We start from the raw sequence: 25203 nt of genomic DNA, 5'->3' as shown, positions 1-25203 counted from the left end.
TTAATATTGAATGGCAGCTTTTCTGAGAATGAATACAGTGCCTTTTGGCAGATGTCATAAACTTTTTAAGTCTCAGTCTCCTCAGCTATAAAGTAGGGAAAATATCCGAAGAGGTTTAAGTGAGAACATGCAGTACTCATGCAGAACATGACAGCCTAAAAGGAATCATCAACCTGATTTTAATATTATTTTGTCTAATGTATAGACTGTGCTTTCAGTACTTCACAAAAATACATTCTTGCTTGAGCTGAAGTTTTAGACTTAAAAATATTAGCTCTTAGCTGTTATGCATGCCATTTATGTCCAATATGTCTCTCTCAAATGTCACCAGTTACATATAATATCCCAAATTTCTGACCTATGCTGATGACAGATCACCATCTATTGTGATGTCACCCAGTACTTTATGGTAATATTTCATATGATATTTTTTCTGGCTACAGTTTAAAGGGCACTTCCTGTCTATGGAGTAAAGCCTACCACATTATCAAAATATGTAACTGAAGGATTACAGTATGACTTCCTGTGATTTTATTTCTATGTTGTTGCCATAAATAGCAATGAGTAAATCTTCTAAAATATGTCGTAAGACTTCTTGTCCAAGAAGCAATATATTCTGCAATCTCATTGACAAAATTGTTAAACGACCATCCTTGCAGTTTTTGGGTCAGTGGGGATATCACTGTTATGAACCTAGGATTTACAGAACCCTGGCAAAAATTCTGAGGTGTGTCGACTTGGATGGGTTTGACATACTACTCTCAGATTATATTGCATTTGTGGAAAAATCAGGATACCGTTTCGAACTAAATTTTAATCTTGAATTTACTGAAATATGTGTGAATACAATTCTGTACTGGGTTTTCGCCAGAAAAGGTAATCCTGACTTTGTGGAACTGCTTCTCAAGAAGACAAAGGACTATGTTCAAGACAGAAGTTGTAACCTGGCACTGATATGGAGGTAATAATCTCATGTTTTCACCATAAAAGGAGTAAATTTCTCATTAGGAGATTATATTACTTCTTTTTTTCTAAAATGAATACGCATAGTGGCTATATATGGATAAGGAATCCTGAATTGATTGCTCATTCATTTGTTCACTCCTTCATTATTTATTCAATAAATGCTCCCTTATACATACATTATTATGTACCAATATATTTCTAGCGGTTCCGTTCTATAAAGTTTACATGTTGGTGGTCAAGGTAATGGCATGTTCACCAACTTAGATTTCTCTAACTAGACAAAGACATTATTTTGGGTAATACCATGATCTCTTCTTGAGAATACCAATAATGTTTATCTATAGTACGTATATAAAATGACTTTCAAGGTATAATTCAGAATATTCACACATATTCACTTAATAATAGTTATTAAACATAATAATTCCCTTTTTGTATGTTAAACATTGATAAATTCAACTCCAAATTCTCCAAGATTGAGCACAATGAAGCCAAATACCTGATTAAGTCTGTTATAGAACCAAATTTTCACATAGTCTAAAATGTCAAACTAGCTAATGAATACTACTGAGGATCTTATAGAATAAAGTATTCAATGTGACCTCTTTGTAAAGTCCATAATATAGATTGTAATGTTACTTAGTTTGCAGTAACTCCTAACTCACTCTACAGTTTTGGGTACTGGTTTGATTAGAACCAATGTGCATTTGTTCACTCATTCAACAAATTATTTATATACCACCTTACTGTGGATAAGGCACTATACTAGCTAGGCACCATGACAGGAGAAAGAATACAGTAAAAAAAACAAGACAGACAAGATCAGTTAAAGGTTAAACCAATCTAGATTCTGCCTGAAGCAGTTGTTCTCTTGATTGTGTATCATTGTGATATTGGAGTACCACTAGATTGCTTTCCTTAATGATCACCCAAGTACGTGAACTAATAGCTGCATTCTGGAATATCAGTAAATAGAACCCCCAAATAGTACCCAATAGTGTCCCAAGCTGGGCTAAGTTTAACACCTATGTGTGTCCTGGCAGGCCCATGGAAAAGAAAAATGGAGTAAAGCAGAGGGAGAGAAGATAAATTTTTAAAATTTTAAGTGGGACGCAAAAGGGGAAAACTGAAAGGAGGGGAAGGAAAATGAAACAAAGAGAAACACACAGTGGGATATGATGCAGTGCCATTAACAATTGTCTTAAGCGACTGTTTCAAAATCGAGAAATTTTCATTTAAATATATCCACAAGGTAAAATACATTACTAGCCAATTCTATGTACCACAACATGATCTGGGTCTTTCAGAATCATAGCATTTTATTTAGATTCGGATGGGATCTATGAATTCATTAGCAAACTTCCACCCTGGTCAGCAATCCTATGTTGAACATCCCTGGCTGATGCTCTATGGTCTCTGCTTGAACAACGCTAGTAGTAGTTAACTATTTTGTGAGGTAAACCATTCCTTTGCCCAGGGACCCCTCTGTTTCCCAGCGATACCTCTTCTGTTTCCCTCAAAGATTTTACCCAGTCCCATGACTTTAAATATTATGTGTATGCCAATGACTCTCCAGTCTTTCTCTCCAGCCCTGACCTTTCCTCTGAGCTCCAGATTCCTTCTATATAAAGTCGTCTACTCAACATCTCCACAAAGCATCTCAAACTCAACAGAAATAAAACAATATTAATCTAATTCACTCTCTCCCTGTCAACCTGCTCCTTCCCCTGAATTCCCTACCTGACCAATGGTCCCTTTTTTTCTATCCTCTTGCACAAGACAGAAATCCAGGATTTATTCTTGGTTCTTCTCTTTCTTGCATCAACACATTAGTAAGTCCTCTTGATATGTCTCTAAAACATATCCCAATTATACTTTTCATTTCCTTCATTTCTAACCCAGGTGAAGCCACATTCATCTCTTGCCTGCACAACTTCTATAGACTGCCAAAGAGTCTTTCAGCTTCCACTCTTCCCTCTCAACCCTTTAATCTATTCATGACTCAGAAGCCTGAACAACCTTATAAAAATGTGAAATATGTTATATCACTCATGCTTAAAATCCTCCAAATCTTTCCCACTACAAGTGAAATAAAATTCAAACTCAATACCCATTTTTTAAAAGTCCTACATGATTTGGTCTCTCACTTTATCAACCAAATCCAATCTCCTGTCATTCTCCCCCTTGAACACTATATCCCAGCCACCCAGACCTTTCTGTTTCTTGAACATCTTCAATTTTCATTTCTGCCTGAAAGTTCTATAATGACTGTTACTTCCAAGTGAAATTAAGTCAGACTGAGAAAGACAAATATCATATGATTTCATTCATTAGTGGAATCTTAAGAGCAAAACAAATGAATAAATAGAAAAAAGCAGAAACAGGGGCGCCTGGGTGGCACAGCGGTTAAGCACCTGCCTTCGGCTCAGGGCGTGATCCCGGCGTTACGGGATCGAGCCCCACATCAGGCTCCTCCGCTATGAGCCTGCTTCTTCCTCTCCCGCTCCCCCCGCTTGTGTTCCCTCTCTCGCTGGCTGTCTCTATCTCTGTCAAATAAATAAATAAAATCTTTAAAAAAAAAAAAAAAAAGAAAGAAAAAAGCAGAAACAGACCTATAAATACAGAGAGCAAACTGTTGGTTGCCGGAGGGAAAGGGGGTAAGGAGATGGGCAAAATGAGTGAAGGGGAATAGGAGATAGAAGCCTCCAGTTATGGAATGAATAAGTTACAGGAATAAAAGGCACAGCACAGGGAATGTAGTTAATGATATTGTAACAACATTGAATGGTGACAGATGGTAGCTACACTTGTGAGCACAGCATAATGTATAAACTTATTGAGTCATTGGGTTGTACACCTGAAACTAATGTAACATTGTATGTCAACTATACTCAAATTTAAAAACCAACATTTTAAAAATAATGAAATAATAATAACTGTTCCCTCTGCCTGGAAATCTCACTCAGATCTTCCTATGACTAATTCCTTTTTATCAGGTGGAACACAGTATAAATGTCATCTCTTCAGAGAGGCCTTCTCTGGTCTCACTATCTAAAGAAACCACTCACTCACTATCATAACACTATTTAAATTCTCTGCACAACATCGATCACTATATGTTCATTTGCTGTTGTTTTTTTTTTCATTGATTTGTTTATTCACTATCCACTGTCATTAAAAGTAAGCTCTGTGAGAGGAAAAACCCTGACTACTTTCTCAACATTGAATCCTCAGTTCCTAGAACTATGTAGATATATTCCAAGAGCTCAATCAAGATTTCGTTGAAAGAAAAAGTGAATTTTTATGCAGCTTTATTAGATTCTTCTTACTCATCATGCACTAAAATCTGTCTCCATTTCTCCAATTCTGCCCCCAGAGCTATGGAGAACAAAGTCTATTTATTTTCTCTCCTAAGTAAAAACCTCTCAAATATTTGAACACAGCTATTATGTCCCCAGAGTGAATACCTTAAATTCCCTACTATCTGTTGTTCTTTATTCTTATAGCAACATCATTTTTTGGTCACACTACCCGGATACACTTCAATATGATAATTTTCCCCATTATAATAATGAAGTGTCGAAATAGGTCTCTGGAGGGGAGGAGATGGAACTAATGAGGGAAAGGAACTTAAGTTTGTTCATTTTTACAACAAACCTGCAATAGTAATCTAAACGCCACTGTATGACAGACCATAAGTGGTTAAAGAGAGATGATACCATTCAGCTAAAATAACAATAATCATTTATTAAGCATTTTCTTAAGTGCCAAACAGTGTGGTATTTTGGGGGGAATACAAAACCAAATAGCCATATTTCCTGATTTTGGAGAGCTCACACACTAGTAAGTGAACCATTGCAATTATAATCATACTATAAATGCAAAAATAGAAGCATGTGCAGGTAGAAAGAACAGAGAAAGAAGTTAACACTATTGGGAAGGAGCAGATACCTGAGGAAGCTCTATAGAAGAGAGGATGTCTTATATTGATTTTTAAAGGATGAAAGGAAGTTTTCTCTTCCTTTAGCCCTTGAAGAAATATAATCTAGGCAGAGGCAGCATGATTAAAACCAAAGGAGATACAAACAACATGTTGCATCCAGTGATTATAAGAATTGTCTATAACAATTGTCTAGATAATTCTGCAATTGCTAGAAAGTAAGACAGGAAATCGGGTAATAGTGAAAGATGAAGCCTAGAAGTGACAGCCGAAAGTACTTTGTAGGCCATGTTAAGGAATTTGAAATTTACACCATGAGTGATGCCTAACCAGTGAAGGTCAGATTAGTGGTATGAAAAGATTCATCAGCTCCCACTTGAAGACTAGACTAGGAAGAGAGGCTGGGACTAGAGGCAGGGAGACCAGTCAATAGACTGCTCAAACACTCCAGATAACAGTGGCAGCTCCAGAACGTCTACAGACAAAGGGTTGTGGGAAACAATCATTGAAAAGAGGTAGGTGACTGGAGAAGTTCCTTGAAACTGAATTTGCATAGTAGGCACTCTGTGCTAACTCAGCTTCCCTGTGTATCTATAACAGTTTTAGGGAAAGAACTAATTCTACTCTGCCACCATCTTCTCCAACTTCAGGCTATTCTTTGATACCACAACTGTCCAGGTAAAACACAACGAGACCTTAAACTAAATAGCAACAGGAGAAAGAAGAGATATTATTAAATAGAATAACAAAACATAGCGAGTGATTAGAAGCAGAGCATCAGAGAAAGACAAGAGTTAATTTCAAATTTCTAAATTTTAAGACTCATTGATGGTTGTATTAGTTTCCTTTTGTTGTAACAAATTGCCACAAACTTAGTGGCTTAAAATGATACAAATGTATTATTTTTTTAGTTTTGGAAGTCAGAAGTCCAAAGTGAAGCTACGGGGCTAAAATCAAGAGGTCATCAGGGCTGGTTCTTTCTAGAAGCTCTGTAGGAGACTGGGTTTCCTTGCCAGCTTCTAGAGGCTTCCTGCACTCCTTGGTTCATGGCCTCTTCCTCCATCTTCAAAGACAGCATTGTAGAGTCATAGCTTCTTTACTGACCCTGATTCTATTTTTCTTCCTGGCACGTCTTATAAGGGCCCCTGTGATTTCACTGGGTCCACCTGCATAATCTCCCATCTCAAGATCCTTACCTTAATTACATCTGCAAAATCCCTTTTGACAATTTGAGAGGCCATTATCCAGCCTACCACAATGGTCATGCCACAAATCTATCAAGATTATTACCAAGGACATAAAAATTTAGTTTGGGACATAAGAGTTTGCATTACCTAAGGGATATCCAGGTACAGCAGACAGCTAGATAGCATCATCCTTGATGTGTCTTTCTCTTACATTCCACATCTTATCTGTCTGGATATCTGTTAGTTCTAACTTGAAACAATATACAGAATCTGACCATCTCTACTGTTATTCCTTCGTACTAAGTAATTTTCTTCCTCCTATCCCATAACAAATTCTCAGCAGAGGTAAGATCACATTGTTTTTCTATTCAAAATCTCCAATGGTTCCTCCATTCCATTTTGAGTAAAAGATGGAAGTCCTTTCAGTGATCTATGAGGCTCTACATGATGTGGCATCCCATTATCTCTGTCCTTGTTTCCTATTACTCCTCACTCTTTTCACTCTCTCAGCCACAATGGCTCCCCTACTCTTCCCTCACCACTCCAGGAACACTTCTGCCTTAGGATCCTTAAATATCTAAAAGTTAACTTCGTCATCTTCTTCTTTTTTATTCAAATGTCACCTTTCAGTAATGCCCTCTCCTATCATCCTATTTAAAACTGGAAAATGCCCTCATACAACCCCCTAGCACTTCCATACTTCCTATACCACTCTACTTTTTCTTTTTTCTTATCAAATCTTCTAACATATTATAAAAAAAAATTTTTTGGTATGTTCATTCTGTGCTGTTTTCCCTCACTACAATACAAGCAGCCATCTTTGTTACGTTCACTCACATATCCCAAACACCTAAAACAGTGCTTGGCATACAGTATGCATTCAATAAATATTTGTTGAATAAATCAATAGACAGTAATTGAAATTACAGTCATGGATGAAATTGCCTGAGAGCAATAAGTCAAAAGAAAATTAGTCAAAAGGCCAAATCTTCTTTACTTAGATGTTAAGGACAGAAAAAAAGAGAAACCAGTAAAAGATGGTTGAAAAGGAACAGCCAAAGAGGTAGGTGGATAACTTGGAGAAAACAGCCCTACTAAGTTAGGATAAAACACAGTTCCAAGAAAGTCAACTGCCTTAAGTATCAGAAATAAAATTATGGAGAAGCATCTCTTAAATTTGGTGGCTTAAAACTAAAAGAGAAGGAGTAGAAAAAATAGAAATAATTAGTATAGCTACAAAACTGAATCATTCTCTGCATGTCTATATGGAAATATTATGCCCCATTTCATAAGCATATATGACAGGTTTTCAGATATAGAGGGTTCAGCTCATTAACTTTACATTTAAAAACTAATTCTTGCTGTGCTTGCCTTATTCCATCCATATAAGTACTGTTATAATTAACTGTCAGTACAGATTAAGCAAATTTTGGTTTACAGTAACATGCTCTTTAAACATGAGGATTAATCATGTCATTTGGGTACAGATTAGACTTTTAAATCTCATTTTAAGCCTATTTGAGTTTTAGTTATGTTTTCAACATTTTTGGTCCAAAATTACTTCTAAAGGTAATATCAATTTTAATATTTTAAAATTGACTAAATTCTCCAAATCTTACCAAGGACCAGTTGTGGTATCTTTGTCCCCCAAGTCTCCTGAATTCCTATACTTAACAATATTCTTAGTCTAATATCTTAAGAGTAAGCAAGATCAGAGGAGGCTCAAGATGATAGTATAGGAGAATCCTAAACTCATTTCCTCCAATGGACACAACAAATCTACATCTGTATCTATATATGTAACAATTCCCCCTAAAAACCAAACAAACAAGCAAACAAAAAACCAAACTAGCTGAACAGATCCTCCAGAGCAAAAGATTAACAGATTGGGGTACCTGGGTGGCTCAGTCAGTTAAGTGTCCAACTTTTGATTTGGCTCAGGTCATGATCTCAGGTGAGATAGAGCCCCCCTGCATCGGGCTCCATGCTGGGCCTGGAGCCTGCTTATGATTCTCTCCCTCCCTCTTCCTTTGCTCCTCTCCCTCCACCTCAAAAAAAAAAAAAAAAAGATTAACAGACCATGTTAGATGGGTAGGGGAAGCAAAGCCATGGTCTTGCCAAAAACCCCACCCTTGGCATGCCAACCCACAAACAGGAGGAGTCAAGAGGGATCTCACAAATACAGAGCTTCTCCCTGAGAAGCAAGGGGTTTGTGCCCCACATCAGACACTCCAACCCTTGGGCCCTGCACTGGAGAGATGAGCCCCCAAAACACCTGGCTTTAAAACCAACAGGACTTACATTCAGGAGAAATAGCACTGTAGGAAATGGAGATTCCACTCTTAGAGGATCCACAAGCAGACACATTCACTTTGGGACCACGGACAAAAGTGACAGATTGAAAAGTGCCAGACCATATGTGAAAGAGATTCATTTGTTAACCTTAAAGTATCTGCCAGAAGGGCAGAGCCTGTTGAGACTTTCCAGGAATAAAGGCACCAGTGGACTTCTTTTCAGCATTCTCCCTCTACTTTGCTAGTGTTGGCACAGGTAGGTACCATCTTTGCACTATCCCTCTACCTTACTGCCTACAAGAAACTTACTTTGCATGTAAGGGCACACACAGACTGAAAGTGAAGGGATGGAAGAAGATGTTGCATGCAAATGGAAACTCTCCCCACCAAAAAATGCTAGAGTAGTTATATCAGATAAAATAGACTTTAAAATAAAGACTGTAATAAAAGACAAAAAAATGAGATTATATAAAAATAAAAGGGTCAATCCAACAATAAGATACAACATTTGTAAATATTTATGCACCCAACATAGAAGCATCTAAATATATAAAGCAAGTATTAACAGACCTAAAGGGAGAAATTGACAGCAATAAAACAATAGAAAGGGTATTTAATATACTACCTATATCAATGGATTGACCATTCAAGAAGAAAATTAATAAGAAAATATCAACCTTAGTTGATACATTAGATCAGATGGACTATATATATATATATGGAGAGAGAGAGAGAGAGAGAACACTGCATACAAAAACAGCAAAATATACATTCTTCTCAAGTGCACATGGAATATTCTCCAGAATAGATTATATGTTAGACCACAAAACAAGTCACAATAAATCCAAGACTGAAATCATATCAAGTATCTTTTCCAACCACAATGGTATGACACTAGAAATAAATTATAAGAACAACACTGGAAAAATCATAAATATGTGGAGATTAAAAAATGTGCTACTGAACAACCAATGTGTCAACAAAGAAATGAAAGGAGAAATTAAAAAAATACCTTGAAATAAATGAAAATAGAAATACAATTTACTAAAATCAATGAGATACAGCAAAAGCAGTTCTAATAGGGAAGATTACTAGGGTGCCGGGGTGGTTCAGTTGGTTAAGTGTCTGCCTTCGGCTCAGGTCATGATCCCAGGGACCCAGGATAGAGCCTCACATTAGGCTCCCTGCTCAGCCAGAAGTCTGCTTCTCCCTCCACCCCTCCCCCTGCTTATGCTCCCTCTCCCCCTCTCTAATTAATAAGCAATTAAAATACTGAAAAAAAAACTAACTGTACACCAAAAGGAACTAGAAAAAGAAAAACAAATGAAGCTCAGTTAGTAGAAGGAAAGAAATAAGATCAGAGCAGAAATAAATGAAATACAAGCTAAAAATAGAAAATATCAATGAGACTAAGAACTGGTTCTTTGAGAAGATAAACAAAACTGACAAACCTTTAGCCAGATTCATCAAGAAAAAGAGTCCAAATAAAAAAATCAGAAAATAAAGAAAAATTACAACTGATACAAAGAAATACAATAGGATCATTAGAGACAATTATAAACAATTATACACCAAAAATTCAACAACCTAAAAGAAATGGGTAAGTTCCCAGAAACATACAATCCTCCAAGACTGATTTGTGAAGAAATACAGTCTGAATAAACCAATTACTAGTAAAGAGATTGAATCAGTAATCAAAAACTTCCCAACAAACAAAAGTCCAGGACCAGACAGCTTCACTGGTGAGTTCTACCAATTATTCGAAGAAGATTTAATGCCTATCCTTCTCAAACCCTTCCAAAAACTGAAAAGGAGGGAACACTTCCAAACTCATTTTACAAGGCCAGAGTTACCCTAGTGGCAAAACCAGACATGGACACTGTAAAAAATAAATAAAATAAAATTATAGGCCAATATCCTTGATAATTATAGATGCAAAAATCCTCAACAAAATATTAGCAAGCCAAATTCAGCAATACATCAAAAGGATCATATACCATGATCAAGTAGGATTTATTATAGGGATGTAAGGATGGTTCAATCCCTGCAAATTGATCACCATAATTCACATTAAAAAATGAAGGATAAAAATTATATGATCATCTTAATAGATGAAGATGATGCATTTGACAAATTTCATTTTGTCATTATCCATTTATGATAAAAACCATCAACATGATGGGTACAGATGCAAGGTACTTCAACATCATAAATACTATATATGACAAACCCACAACTAACATTATACCCACTGCTTTAAGATTAGGAACAAGACAAGGATGCCCACTCTCACTACTTTTATTCAACATAGTATTAGAAGTCCTAGACAGAGCAATTAGGCAAATAAAATATAAATCAAAATAAATTTTAAAATAAAATACATCCAAATGGAAAGGAAAAAGTAAAACTGCCGCTATATATATAGATGACATAATTTTATATATAGAAAGCCCTAAAGACTCCATCGAAATAGTTAAAATAAATAAATTCAGTAAAGTTTCAGGGTATAAAATCAATATACAAAAATCTGTTGTGTTTTTATATACTAACAATGAACTATAAGCAAAATAAATTAAGAAAACAATCTCATTTATAATTGCATCAAAAAGAATAAAATACCTAGAAATAAATTTAACCAAGGAGGTGATAGATCTGTACTCTGAAAACTATAAGACATTGATGAAAGAAAGTAAAGAAGACACAAATAAATGGAAAGATATTTTGTGCTCATGGATTAAAAGAATCACTATTATTAAAATGTCCATATCACCCAAAGCAATCTACAGATTCAATGCAATCTCTATCAAAATTTGAATGGCATTTTTCACAGAATTAGAACAATCCTAAAATTTTTGTTGAAACAGAAAAGATGTTGAATAACGAAAGCAGTCTTGAAAAAGAACAAAGCTGGAGGCATCATGCTCCCAGATTTCAAACTATATTAAAAAGATAGTAATAACAACAGTATGGCATAAAAACAGACACATGGATCAATGGAACAAAATAGGGAGCCCAGAAATAAACCCATGCATATATGGTTAATTAATATTATGGGAAAAAAGGACAAGAATATATAATAGGGAAAGGACAGTCTCTTCAATAAATGATGTTGGGAAAACTGGTCAGATGCAAAAGAATGAAACTAGACCATTATCTTATACCACATACAAAAATTAACTCAAAATTGATTAAAGGCATGAATGCAAGACTAGAAACAATAAAACTCCTAGAAGAAAACATAGGCAGTAAGCTCCCTGACATTGTTCTTGGCAATATTTTTTATTATCTGACTCCAAAGACAATGACAACAAAAGGAAAAATAAACTAAAAAGCTTCTGCACAGTGAAAAAAACAATCAACAAAATGAAAAGACAACATACTGAATATGACTCCAACATGAAAAAAGAATGAAACTTTGTCATTCATGACAACATGGAATGTTGTTAAGGCAGACAGAGAAAGACAAGTTAAGGCAGACAGAGAAAGACAAATAACATGATTTGACTTATATCTAAAAAACAAAACAAACAAGTAAACAAAAAACTCATAGACATAGAGAAAAGATGGTTGTCAGAGTGAAGGAGGGTCTGGGGTAAGTCAAATGGGTAAGGGGGTCAACAAGTACAAACTTCCAGTTGTAAAATAAATAACTCATGGTAATGTAAAATACAGCATGATTACTATAATCAATAATATTTTACTGCATGTTTGAAAGGTGCTGAGAGTAAATCTTGAAAGTTCTCATCACAAGAAAAAATTTTTTTCTAACTTTTTATGCGGACAGATGGTAATTAGACTTATGTTAATCACTTCACAATGTATACAAATATTGAATCATTGTGTTGTACACCTGAAACTAAAATAATGTTTATCAATTATACTTCAATTAAAAAGAACTACCTGATTAAAAAAAAAAAAGAATGAGCAGGAAGAATAAATTAGATTGCCTTTGAAAAATTTAAATGATTGCACTTCACTAATATTCTTGTTAGGTCCAAAAGCTGCAAAATAAATTTAATTACATACATAGTTTTTTTCTGGAGAATAGTAAAAAAAGTCAACAAATACTTGAGTGTCTACTCTGGGCTAAGCATTATTCTAGGCATTTAGGGATATAATAGCAGATTATATTGCCCTGTGGAGCTCAAATTTTTATTGCACATCTTGATCATGCATTTATTTTGAAGATGAGAAAATAAAAGATTAGAGGTGTTTAGTTGTCCAAAATGATATGGGCTTAACAGAGGAATATACAAAGTGTCATGAGAAGAGAAAGTTCAGGTCATCAAAGAAGTCTTTACAAAAGAGTTTATTAGATAGAGTCTTATATGATGAGCAAGGCTTGCCAGAATTGAAGAGGGAGGGGAAGGACATACACAAATCAGAGAACTGTGAAAAATTTGGGCGCAATGGTGCTTTGGGGAAGTGAATACCTATAAGCGGGACAGGGAATGCAGAAGGAGAGTTTAGGAGTTCAATTTGGGATATATATTGGAAGTATATATGAAAAAGATGAGATGTTTGGGACAATACTGATCTGGAGATGATTCTAACAGAGAATGTGTATATTTATATACAGAACTAAGAAGGATACATATAGTAACAATGGCAGAATTACAACAAAAACTCAACTTCTTAATTTCTAAGATGCTACTCTGTACTACACCACACTTTTTTTTTTAATCACAAAATCTGGGCATTTCAACACTTGATGAAGCTTTGTAGATAAACTAGTTGTTCTAGTAATTTTCAAACGGTTCTCTTTGGAGCATCTGACAAGGTAATCACTACAGGGGAGGTTTTTAGGACTTCTTTTTTATTTTATTTTATTTTATTTTATTTTATTTTATTTTATTTTATTTATTTTATTTTATTTATTTAACAGAGATAGAGACAGCCAGCAAGAGAGGGAACACAAGCAGGGGGAGTGGGAGAGGAAGAAGCAGGCTCATAGCGGTGGAGCCTGATGTGGGGCTCGATCCCACAATGCCGGGATCATGCCCTGAGCTGAAAGCAGACGCTTAACGACTGCGCCACCCAGGCGCCCCATGGGACTTCTAAATACACTTCAACAGAGAACATATCTAATATAAAACATTCTTTTTTTATAGGTAGTTCAGGTATAACAATCCTCCAATGTTACTTTATGCTTGTAAATGAAACATTACTTCTAATCTTTTATTGATAAACACCTACTAATCCTTCAAATCTTAGCTCCAGGGTAACCTACAAACAATGGTTATTCCAGGAAGAGTTAAATGCCTCTCCTCAGTGCTTCTATAGTACACCAAGCGTATGTCTATCATAGCAATTATCATTTTGTATTGTATTATTGAATTATTTTTCCATTTCCTCTACTACACTATAATAACCATCTTGATATAAAGGACTGTGTCCTTCATCTCTCTGTGTCTAGTACTCAGAACACTCTGGACAAGCAAGTGTTCAATTAATTAATGAATACATAAATGCATAAAGAAACTAAGACTCAAAGAGGCTGACTAACCCAACATCACAGAGCTAGTCAGGGGAAACCAAACTTTGAATCTAGAATCCTTAAATCCCCATTGTTTATAGCATTATACAGTGTTGCCTCCATCATTAATTAAATATATGCAATCTTAAAATTCCTCTTTTTGAAGAATGCTTTCCTTGTTCTGCACAGTTGTCCAAAACCAGTATTTATAGTTTGTATGCTGTTCTACAAAACATACTAGTGTTTTATTAGGCCAATCAAGAGAATTCCAGAGACAAAGGATCATGAATAAAATTTCCCTTTCCTTAGTCCTAAAAGCCATTATTATTTGGCCAAATCAAGGCTTTATAATATAAAATCCCCAGTGGTTGGTTATACCATGTCCTATCTACATATGGAGACCAGTTCATTAGCAAACCTAAATATCTATTTCAATTGCAAGGACTACATAAAATAAGAAAAAAATTTTTTTCATTGCTCAAACCTACAAATACCAATTCTAATCTTATTAAAGTTTAAAAAAAAAATTAAGGGAGTTGCAATTATTCCTTTCTCATCTAATCTCCAATTCATGACTGACCAAGAAGAAAACAATCAAAAAGGTATCAAAATGGTCACATAACATTATTCTATTAATGAACTGAAATTAAAAAGAGCCCTTTACCTTTTCTTTTTTTTTTTTAGATTTTTTTTTTATATAACACTGGTTCTGATAACAATAGGATTTGTCCAGTGAGAAAAAATTACTATTACTAAAAGTAAACTTTCCATATATTTAAGTCTTTTTGTTTGTTTGTTTTTACAAGTGCAAAGTTTAAAGGTATAATAGGAATTTTCTTATTTTTTAACTTTCAGTTTGGTCTAGATTCATAGAATAGAAAACTTTTTAAGATATATACAAAGGTAAAGCTACATTAAAAGTCATTTAAGACATTTAAGATAATACTATTATTCTCCCATTACTATTAAGACAAAGTGTTTACCACAATTCTTAATTCTGTATTCAGTGAAACTTTTGTTTGTTTGATTCACAGAACTTTCACACCAGTATACTGTCCAAGCCCACTAAGTGGGATCACACCTCTACTCTATGTAGCTCAGACAAGACAATCTAACATCTTGAAAATACTCCTGCAATATGGAATCTTAGAAAGAGAAAAAACCCCCATCAACATTGTGATAACAATATTGCTCTACCCCTCAAGAGTGAGAATAATGGTTGATCATGAATTGGTAGACATCCAGGAAGATGCCAAAACATGCTTAGTGCTATGTTCCAGAGTGCTTTCTACCATTTCAGTCAGGGAAATAGAGGTAAGCAAAATATTGTTCTTTGGTTTGGGCTCAAATATTGATCAAGTTTAAGATAAAACTGTGTGACAAGAATGAATTTGATTTTTAATCTATGAATTATATATCCAGTGAAAAATTAATAATTGAGTGTAGACTTACAAATTAAAAATAGGTATAATCTAAATTATCTTGAACATTAGTCCTTTATTAGCCTTTATTTCATAATTTTGCCTTCTAAATAAATCATTTTAAAAGTTATAGTTTATTTTAGTAGTTACTAAGTAGATGTATGTTATTATTATATTCTAATTACACAATAACCAATGTTTATTAGGATTTTTATGTCTTAAGAACACCATAAACTAAAAATTTAACACAATTCTTTACAGTAGAATATTTTAAAATGAGTTACATTTCTCCTCACAGATACAATCACATGCCAAGAAATAAAAATATAAAGGCTTAAAATACTTGTGCAATTGAAAATATCTATCCCTCAGTTATGTGAGCAGAGACTATTTTGCATACCCAAGCAATGATCCCAAGCAATGAGCTAAATGCTTGGTGCTAAGGTGCTAAACATATACCAGATATTCTTTGAGTAGCTGAGTATTGAATAAATAATAAAAAGTTATATATCATTTAAGCAAAAGCACCATATAGTCTATAGATTATAGGTTCTATTGGAGAAATAGCTCTGTAATACAGCAGTGTCTTTTATTCTTAAATCAACTTAACACCTAGCTTCTAGAATTAAATCTTTAAAAGGGGTACCTTAACTAAAACCTAAAAATTTTTCTTTTCATATAGACAGGTCTCCTATTAAGACTTCTCATGGTTTAGCAATATGAAATTTTATTCTACAATGTTTGGAATCACCTGGGGAGATTTTTAAGGTTTTTGTGGTCTGTACCTAACCTCAGATGAAGTGAATCAAAATTTCTGGAATAAAACCTCAGCATATTTTAAAGTCCCCTGGATAATTCTGTTGTATAGCCAAGTTGACAACACTACTCTGGAAGGAGTGGCTGATAAAACAAAGTGTGTGATCTAAAATGAAAAACATATACAGATTCATAGCTGTAAGAAATAATGTTTTGTGTCCTTAGACATATTATTTAAATTTTATATATCATTGTCAGAATAAAAGGGGAATAAAAATACTTGCCTCAGGTAAAAAAGCTTTGTAAAAAATACTATAAGGGTTATGTAAATTTAAGATTTATTTTCTGAATTTAAATGCAAAATAAAAATGCTAATTATTTGGACTAACCAGTGATTAATATTATAAAATTAAAATGTTTCCACTTCCTTCAGACGCAGCTAAGTTTAGGAAGACGTCCAATTATTTCTGATTGGCCGGACTATATTCCTTCAACAAGATACAAAGATCCATGTGAACTATTACATCTTTGCAGAATAACCATCAGGGCTCAACTGCTGACCAACAATATGCTCCCAAATGGAATATTTTCACTTTTAACACCAGTTCGTCTACAGAACTACCTGAATTTAGAAAGTTAATACACATCTTTGTCCTGAGTTCTTTAAGGATACTCACCATTGTATGGTTTAGAAGTTAATAAATGATTGACTTCATGCAAATTTTTATTGCATTGAATATTTCATTAGAAAATATAATTTCAGGGGTGCTTGGGTGGCACAGTTGGTTAAGTGTCCGACTCTTGGTTTCAGCTCAGGTTGTGATCTCAGGGTCATGTGATTGAGCTCCTCATCAGGCTGCATGCTCAGTGGGAGTCCGCTTGACATTCTCTCTCCCTCTCTCTCTCTGGCCCTCCTGCTCATGCTCTCTCTTGCTCTCTCAAATAAATAAATAAATCTTAAAAAAAAAGAAAATATAATTTCACATGACACCCTAAATGAATCAATTTTAAATCAATATGACTTTGCCCATTACCTTTCTATACAATGGAACAAATTATATGATTTTTGTTATATTTTAGATTTACCTTTTTAATCTGCTCTTAAAAGTTGTTTTGTGTTAGAGCATTATTGTTACCTGTGGAAATTTTGGTCATATTAATGTTCTGAAGCTCCTATTATTTATATGTTCTAAGCTAGGTTAATATTATTTTCTACTGTGTATTCCTATTAACAAGTATTTGAGTTCTTTTGCAAATAAAACATTGTGCTTGGTGGTGAGGAATAGTCAAGGAAATTAAGATATGATCCCTTCCTTGAGAAGCCAAAGTCACAAATAATACAAGGTGAAGAATTAGTCAACTAAAGGGTGGGGGTCAGTAGTAAGAGGACAGAAATAGATAATGTTTGGAAATAATTAGCCCCAAATAACAATATGGAACTTCAGTGTTTTGGTGTGTGATACTTCTAAATACCAAATAAATAGTACTTTTTAAATTAAGATATAATTGATATATAATATTATATTACTTTCTGGTATATAACATGATTCAATATATGTATATATTGCAAGATGATCACTGTAATAAGTCAAGTTAACATCCATCATCACACATAGTTATAATTTTTTTTCTTGTGATGAGAACACTTAAAATCTACTCTCAGCCACTTTCAAACATGCAACACAGTATAATTAACTATAGTCACCATGCTGTACATTACATCCCCAGAACTTATTTTATAACTGGAAATTTGTACCTGTTTACTACCTTTACTCATTTCACCCACCCCCAAACTATATGGATTTTGATACAAAGAAAGCAAAGAATAGTTCTGATCCAACATAACATCAAAATGAAAATATTAATTAAATCTGTATGTTTAGTTACAAAGAAATTTATTATCTTAAAAAAATAAAATTTATTCCAGTGAAATTTTTTAGGTCTTTTCTTTTTGAGTATGTAGGGTATTAGACTTTTCTCTATATAACAAGGTGGTCAAACTGCTGCAATACACAGAAGAGAACTGGGAGACAATTTTCCACACATCTCTTACATTTTTGCATGTCTTTTGAGCAGAGGCAAGAACTCTCTTATATTTGACTACCTTTTTAAGGATGTTTGTATAATGAACAGCCTTGGAAGACAGAGATAGTATCTCCCTCTGAGCAGAGGCAGGTTTGTTCAGGATCTAGTATAATAAAGGTAATGTCTTCTTCTGGAAAAAAAGGTCAAGCAGATTTGCTAGAAGCTCATTATAAAAGGGTTTCCCTAGCTTGGGGTTCCTCAGCTATAGTTACATATCTAACTGGAGCACTCCATACCTTAGAGGATTGGGACACCTAAAACCAACACAAAACATGAAGCTCGTGCTGCTTGATGTGCCAAAGCAACAAAGTTTTTTGTTTCTGACCCAAGAATCTTTTGTCTTCCGACAGCACACATGAAACTGTGATAAGCTAAACTGCTAGTTTGCAAGTAAGGTAAAAATCTCAGGCCCTTCACAGTTTGGTTTTTTTTTTAAATTGAGGTATAATTGACATAAAACATTATATTAGTTTCAGGTATACAACATAGTTACTCAACATTTGTATATATGGAAGTTCATACTACACACAATTTATTAACATTTGAATATTTTTTAACACTAGCATATGAGATAGTAATATAATTTGGTTAAAAAAATCAGAATAGCTTTTGCTTGCTAAAGAATTAGTAGCATAGCTTTAAAATTTAAAAATGCATTACTCACAACATACTTATTATAATGGCTAAAATTTAAAAAAAACCTGATAATACCAAGTGCTAGAGAACATGTGGGACATTTTCATCCATGGCTGATGGGAATGCAAAATGTAAGAGCCACTTCAGAAAAGCTTGGCGAATTCTTATGAAGTTAAACATATACTTACAAGATGACAGAGCCATTCCACTCTTATTTAACCTAGGTAAATTAAAACAACACTCACACAAAAATCTATGCAAGAATATTTATAACAGCTTCATTCATAATCACCAAAAACTGGAAACCCAATTGTCTGTCAGTGAGTGTATGGGTAAACTATGGTACATACAAACAATGAAATACTAGTCAGCAATAAAAGGACACAACAACTTGGACAAACTCTACAAAGTATTATGCTGAGTAAAAGAAGCCAGTTTCAAAAGATTCTGTGCTATATGATTCCATTTGTTGGACATAATGGAAAAAACAAAACTATAGGGATGGAATGCTTAATTTCCAGTGATTGCTGGGTTAAAGTTAGGGGTCAGGGAAGGATTTGACAACAAAGGGACAGTACTAAGGGAATGATGTGAAGGTAAAGGAACTGTTTGGTATTTGGTGAAGAAACTGTCACAGTGGTTCCATGAATCTATAAATGTGCTAAATTCATAAAATTTAACATCAAAAAAAGAGTTAATTTTACTGTATGCAAACTTTAAAATAAACAAAAGCACTACTTCCTAAGCACGAGCATAAACTGCCTTTTTCTTCTACTCCCATGTATCTTAAGCCTAAACTTGAAAAAGACTACTTTATGTGAAGAGAAAGGTGGAACAGACTAAAAGAATGGCTTTGAGGTGGAAACTAAAGGAGTTTGCTACAACATTATGAACATTTATCTTAAAAGGCTGGATTATGAGATAATGATCTATAATTTTAGAGAAAGGCAAAGCAAAAGGTACTGAAGAGAAGAGCAAACAGACCTTAAAATTAAAGAATGAATTGTCTCTCTAGTATTCATTTCTATAGTGCCATAACATAATAATTATATCTTCATTTAATTTGCTTTTTTGTGTTTCAGCTACACACAAAACAATTGAAGAAAAAATAATTTAAAGAAGATATAAACCTATTTTTACTTCAGTATTCTAAACATTAAATAAAAGGGATTAATCAGTTGGCTATAGTTCCTGCACAAAAGATCTAAATCATGAAAGATTTCTTAAAAGTCTGGTGGAATCTAATATTAGGGTTAAATCTAAAGGGAAATTAATATATTTAAGGAAATGATATTCTGCATATTTAAAACTTTGCACTTATCTCTGTTTGCCTGTTTTTCTCCCACTACATACTCCCATTCTTCCTTTTTCTTCCCAATCTGCCACACCCTTTTCATCCTCAGTGCCTTTTAGAAATTTGCCGCAAACCTAAATTATCTAACTGCTTTTAGGAATGACTACATAAAATATAATTCACTTCAAAGACTGTGAATTAAAACATGGCTAATGGTCAAATTCAAATATTGTGGTACTCTCTTTCTAAAACATGACAATAGGGAATATAAGTAGTCTAATGGGATGTTTAACATGTATCAAATTAAAATACTAACACTAATTTACATTTACATTTCAAAAAGTATGTATGTCATTCAAATTATAACTTTTTCAATATATCTGACTACTACTTAGAATTTAATAAAGTAAAAAAATATTAGATTTTATAAAATACGCATGCATTAACAAAAATAGGGCCCTAACCAGTCTATGAATATATCTTTTTGGCCAAATTACTATCAATTCTGCAGCTTATTGAATGTATACCCTGAGTTTCAGATACTTAATTGTCCGAGAAAAGAATAACTTCTCCATCTTGGGCCTTTGTGCTGAGATTATGTAAGTCAGTCATCTAGTGAAATGGAATTGTAGAAATAAGGTATTTGAGAAGACAACAGCCCTGCTCTTTACAGTTACTGACCAACTGATTGTCTTCCTTTTTTTTGTCCATTTATGAAACAAGAATGACCTTCAGGTAAACTCTGAAATGATGGTGTAAGCCACATGCCTATGGAAAAACAGTTCTATAAAATCCTCCCTGAGGCAAATGAATCAATATTACCTTTCTGCTGCTTTGGTTACTCACCTAAAAAAGATGGCCAAAAATGAAACTTGGAAAAGAGGTTGGTGAGTAGAAAATGGAATGCCTGATATTTGGAAAAATGAAAGGATGGGTGATGGCAACTCCCCCTTCCAAAAACATTCTCTGCATTACAAAATATCTATTTGTTTTTCAGAGTCCATAGTCTCTCATGCTTCATTCCCCCTTCTGATTACCCCCCCCCTTTCTTTATCCCTTTCTTCTCCTACCTGAAACTTGAGGGCTTCAGAGGGGAGGGGAGTGGGGGAATGAGATAGGCTGGTGATGGGTAGTAAGGAGGGCACATATTGCATGGTGCACTGGGTGTTATACGCAACTAATGAATCATCGAACTTTACATCAAAAACCAGGGATGTACTGTATGGTGAATAACATAATAAAAATATTATTATGAAAAAAAAACAAAAACAAAATATCTATTTGTTTATTTTAACACTTTAGAACTATACTCAATGTCAAAAAAAAAAACTTTAAAATTTCCAATATCATTCTAACACACTCCATAAGCATCCAATGTTGGAATTTGGGGGTACTAATTAAGCAATTATTGAGCCATAGGGTCTTATTGCTTCAGAAAAGAATGTTAAAGAACTCACATAAATTTCCAGACTGGAAAAAAAAACAGTTTTTTTCAAAAACTAAGGTATTTACAATAACATTTTAAACCATAACTTGTAAGTATAAATATACTTAAGATTTAATAACATGAATTTTCATAAATGAGAAAAAACTGTAATGTTACGCTGACATTTTTCTAACATAAAAAACAGTCCTTTCAATGGTTTTCATATGTTAATCTATAACAAATATTTTCTTATATATAATATATAGACGATAATTCTGAGGTTAGTATAATGTAATTTTCCATTAAGATATAAAATTTAGCAAATATTTTCTTTTGCTCTTAGGAAAAATGAATTCTAGTTTCCCCATATTAAAATACATTATTTTATTAGTACATGATGTGAATTGTTATTATTCTTCAGTCTTTCCTGAAACTTGTTCAGCCCTGGAAAAATCTGTTTCATACTTCTTTTTGAGATTACTTAAATACATTCGTAAACTGTCTGGATCCAATTGAGAGTTTCGAGCAGTTTGAACAAGCCTAGTAGCTAGATGGTACACAGCTCTCTGTCTTTCCATCTCAGGGGTACTCCTTTGGTTTTGCTGTTATTGAAAAAATATAGATAAAAATTAAAATATGCTTACTATAACTCTGCTTTAAAATTTTGGCAATTTTCTCTTTCCTTTCATAGAAATATAGAATGCAAAGGTAACTAATTCCTTTGGGTAAGTTAATTCCATTCAACTAGTAAAGAATACACCAGAAAAAATAAAGAAATATTGTTTTGAAAGAATAAAATTTTTCATGAGTATTTACTACTTTATGACAGATTCTTATATTCTTGAAAATCACTTTTCAATGAAAAAAATCTGCTAAATAGGTCAAATTTCTCACTCAACATAACTGCTCATTGCTATGCAGTATTCATTTTAAATGTCACCCAAGAGTACTACTCTGCTATCTCCTACTTTAATTCCCTAATAGATAAACTGGTAGACAGAACGCTTCAACAGTAAATTGTTTGTCCCTCAAGAGATTTCATATACAGAAACTGCTAGAGTCTAAGAAAATATATTGCCTGAGGGGTAAATTACATTTTGAAAATAAGTGTCATAAATAGCTACTTGAAATTATGCCAATTCTTAACAAACTATTGTTAGGATGTCCAAGAAATAAGGTTTAAAACAGGAATTTTCTAATACTTTAAAAGGCCTTTAGATATTCAGTCTTTGAATAGTACTTCAGGGATGTGAATACACCTGGAAAATTCTTCATCCACCTCATTTACTGAGCTAGAAGAAGAATTAGCATTTTCAATCTTAACTGTTAATGTAAAGTTAGTGAGTTTCCCCTTACTAAGGGAAATAAAATCCCTCCAACTCTTTCTCAGTACAAAGCAATTCAAGATATTTTTTCTTCTTTCACTGTAAGAAAAATGAATTCAACTCCATGAGGTAAAGTAAGATTATCATATGTTCACGCATCTATCTATTTGATACACTGAATGATCAACTATCAATTTATTATCTAAATAACAAACACGGAATATCTATTATCATCTATATTCCAGGCCCCAAACCCTGTGTATGTCTATAGGAGGATACAAAAATGTCTACCTGACATCACAATGGAACTCAAGAGGCTCAATGAAAGAGAAATATTATTATAGTGAAAGAGAAATATTCATAAGCAATTGATTTAGGTAATTATGATAAGTCTCATGAGAGAGATTTAAAATTCTCAGAGGAAGGAGAACTCATTTCCAGCTCAGGTCAAGAAAAGCTTAAGTAGGATGAAATATTTGGAATGACTCTTGATGGATAGAAAAATTGAGGTAAGGGCATTGTGAATGGGAGAAACAGCTAGAGCAGACACATTAGAAATTCTGGTACACAGGTTAAAATGACAAAATGACAAGTAATTCAATGTGGCACAAATGTAGGTTATAGTTAAACTGAGAAATGTTATCTAAGTTTGGGGTAGTAAATAAAGGGAGGTAATAAAGCAGCAGTAAACAAACTTCAGTGTGTTTAAGAATCATTTAAAGACTCGTTAAAAATATAAATTCCCAAGCCACAGGAAATCTCCAAAAATCTAGGATGCTCCCTGGTATAATGGGTGATTCTAATGTAGGTAATTCTAAGACTATATTTTGAGAAATAATCATAGAAAACATTTAACACTAGGCTAAGGGGTTTCACTTTAATTTGGTAAGAAACAACCAAAAGTTTCTGAACAGGGAAACATGATAAAAGTGATGCTTAGGAGACAATCTGGTAGAAGTATGTAGGATGGATTGAAAAACAGAGAGAAACTACTGCATAGTCCTAATGAGAGAAGATTAAGAATGATTCAAAATGGGCATCACGTTGCCTGATTTCAAGCTATACTACAAAGCTGTGATCACCAAGACAGCATGGTACTGGCACAAAAACAGACACATAGACAAATGGAACGGAATAGAGAACCCAGAAATGGACCCTTGGCTCTATGGTCAACTAATCTTTGACAAAGCAGGAAAAAACATCCAGTGGAAAAAAGACAGTCTCTTCAATAAATGGTGCTGGGAAAATTGGACAGCTACATGCAAAAGAATGAAACTTGACCACTCTCTCACACCATACACAAAGATAAACTCCAAATGGATGAAAGACCTCGACGTGAGACAGGAATCCATCAAAATCCTAGAGGAGAACATAGGCAGCAACCTCTTTGACATCGGCCACAGCAACTTCTTTCATGACACATCTCCAAAGGCAAGAGAAACAAAAGAAAAAATGAACTTGTGGGACTTCATCAAGATAAAAAGTTTCTGCACAGCAAAGAAAACAGTTAACAAAACAAAGAGGCAACCCACAGAATGGGAGAAGATATTTGCAAATGACACTACAGATAAAAGACTGGCATCCAAGATCTATAAAGAACTTCTCAAACTCGATACACGTGAAACAAAAATCAAATCATAAAATGGACAGAAGATAGGAACAGACACTTTTCCAATGAAGACATACAAATGGCTAACAGACACATGAAAAAATGTTCAAAATCATTAGCCATCAGGGAAATTCAAATCAAAACTACATTGAGATACCACCTTATGCCAGTTAGAATGGCATAATGGACAAGGCAAGAAACAACAAATGTTGGAGAGGATGTGGAGAAAGGGGAACCCTCTTACACTGTTGGTGGGAATGCAAGTTGGTACAGCCACTTTGGAAAACAGTGCGGAGGTCCCTCAAAAAGTGAAAAATAGAGCTACCCTATGACCCAGCCATTGCACTACTGGGTATTTACCCCAAAGATACAGACATAGTGAAGAGAAGGGCCATATGCATCCCAATGTTCATAGCAGCATTGTCCACAATAGCTAAGAAGATGCGATCCATATATACAATGGAATATTACTCAGCCATCAGAAAGAATGATTACACAACATTTGCAGCAACATGGACGGGCCTGGAGGAGATTATGCTAAGTGAAATAAGTCAAGCAGAGAAAGACAATTATCGTATGGTTTCACTCATTTATGGAACATAAGAAATAGGAAGATCGGTAGGAGAAGGAAGGGAAGAAGGAAGGGGGGGTAAACAGAAGGGGGAATGAACCATGAGAGACTGTGGACTCTGGGAAACAAACTGAGGGCTTCAGAGGGGAGGGGGCTGGGGGATTGGGATAGGCTGGTGATGGGTATTAAGGAGGGCACATACTGCATGGTGCACTCG

The 25203-nt window shown here is 34.2% G+C and overlaps 2 protein-coding genes across 2 annotated transcripts in view; one reads left to right on the top strand and one right to left on the bottom strand.

Annotated features, from left to right (window-relative positions):
* The first annotated feature begins 560 nt into the window (after window positions 1-560).
* Window positions 561-16680, top strand: ASB17 (ankyrin repeat and SOCS box containing 17). Its single transcript, XM_045801362.2, has 3 exons — window positions 561-961; window positions 14898-15177; window positions 16474-16680. Exons 1-3 carry the CDS (start codon window positions 561-563, stop codon window positions 16678-16680), a joined length of 888 nt encoding a protein of 295 aa, XP_045657318.2.
* A 5206-nt stretch (window positions 16681-21886) lies between these two features.
* Window positions 21887-25203, bottom strand: part of MSH4 (mutS homolog 4) — a 77416-nt gene continuing 74099 nt past the window's right edge. Inside the window, exon 20 of the mRNA XM_045802001.2 lies at window positions 21887-22083. Within this exon, the coding sequence (XP_045657957.2) occupies window positions 21892-22083 (192 nt within the window). The 3' untranslated portion in view covers window positions 21887-21891. The remainder of the gene's footprint in view (window positions 22084-25203) is intronic.

The sequence above is a fragment of the Ursus americanus genome, chromosome 12 (assembly GCF_024610735.1).
Source record: "Ursus americanus isolate L20-20 chromosome 12, mUrsAme1.1.p, whole genome shotgun sequence".
NCBI lineage: Eukaryota > Metazoa > Chordata > Mammalia > Carnivora > Ursidae > Ursus > Ursus americanus.
The sequence above is the reverse complement of the archived record's forward strand: the minus strand, read 5'-3'. Positions and strand labels throughout refer to the sequence as shown.

Coding starts and splice junctions, on each gene's coding strand:
- ASB17 (XM_045801362.2), top strand. CDS start 561: ATGAGTAAATCTTCTAAAATATGTCGTAAGACTTCTTGTCCAAGAAGC. Junction 962..14,897: donor AACCTGGCACTGATATGGAG/GTAATAATCTCA, acceptor TTTGATTCACAG/AACTTTCACACCAGTATACT. Junction 15,178..16,473: donor TTTCAGTCAGGGAAATAGAG/GTAAGCAAAATA, acceptor CACTTCCTTCAG/ACGCAGCTAAGTTTAGGAAG.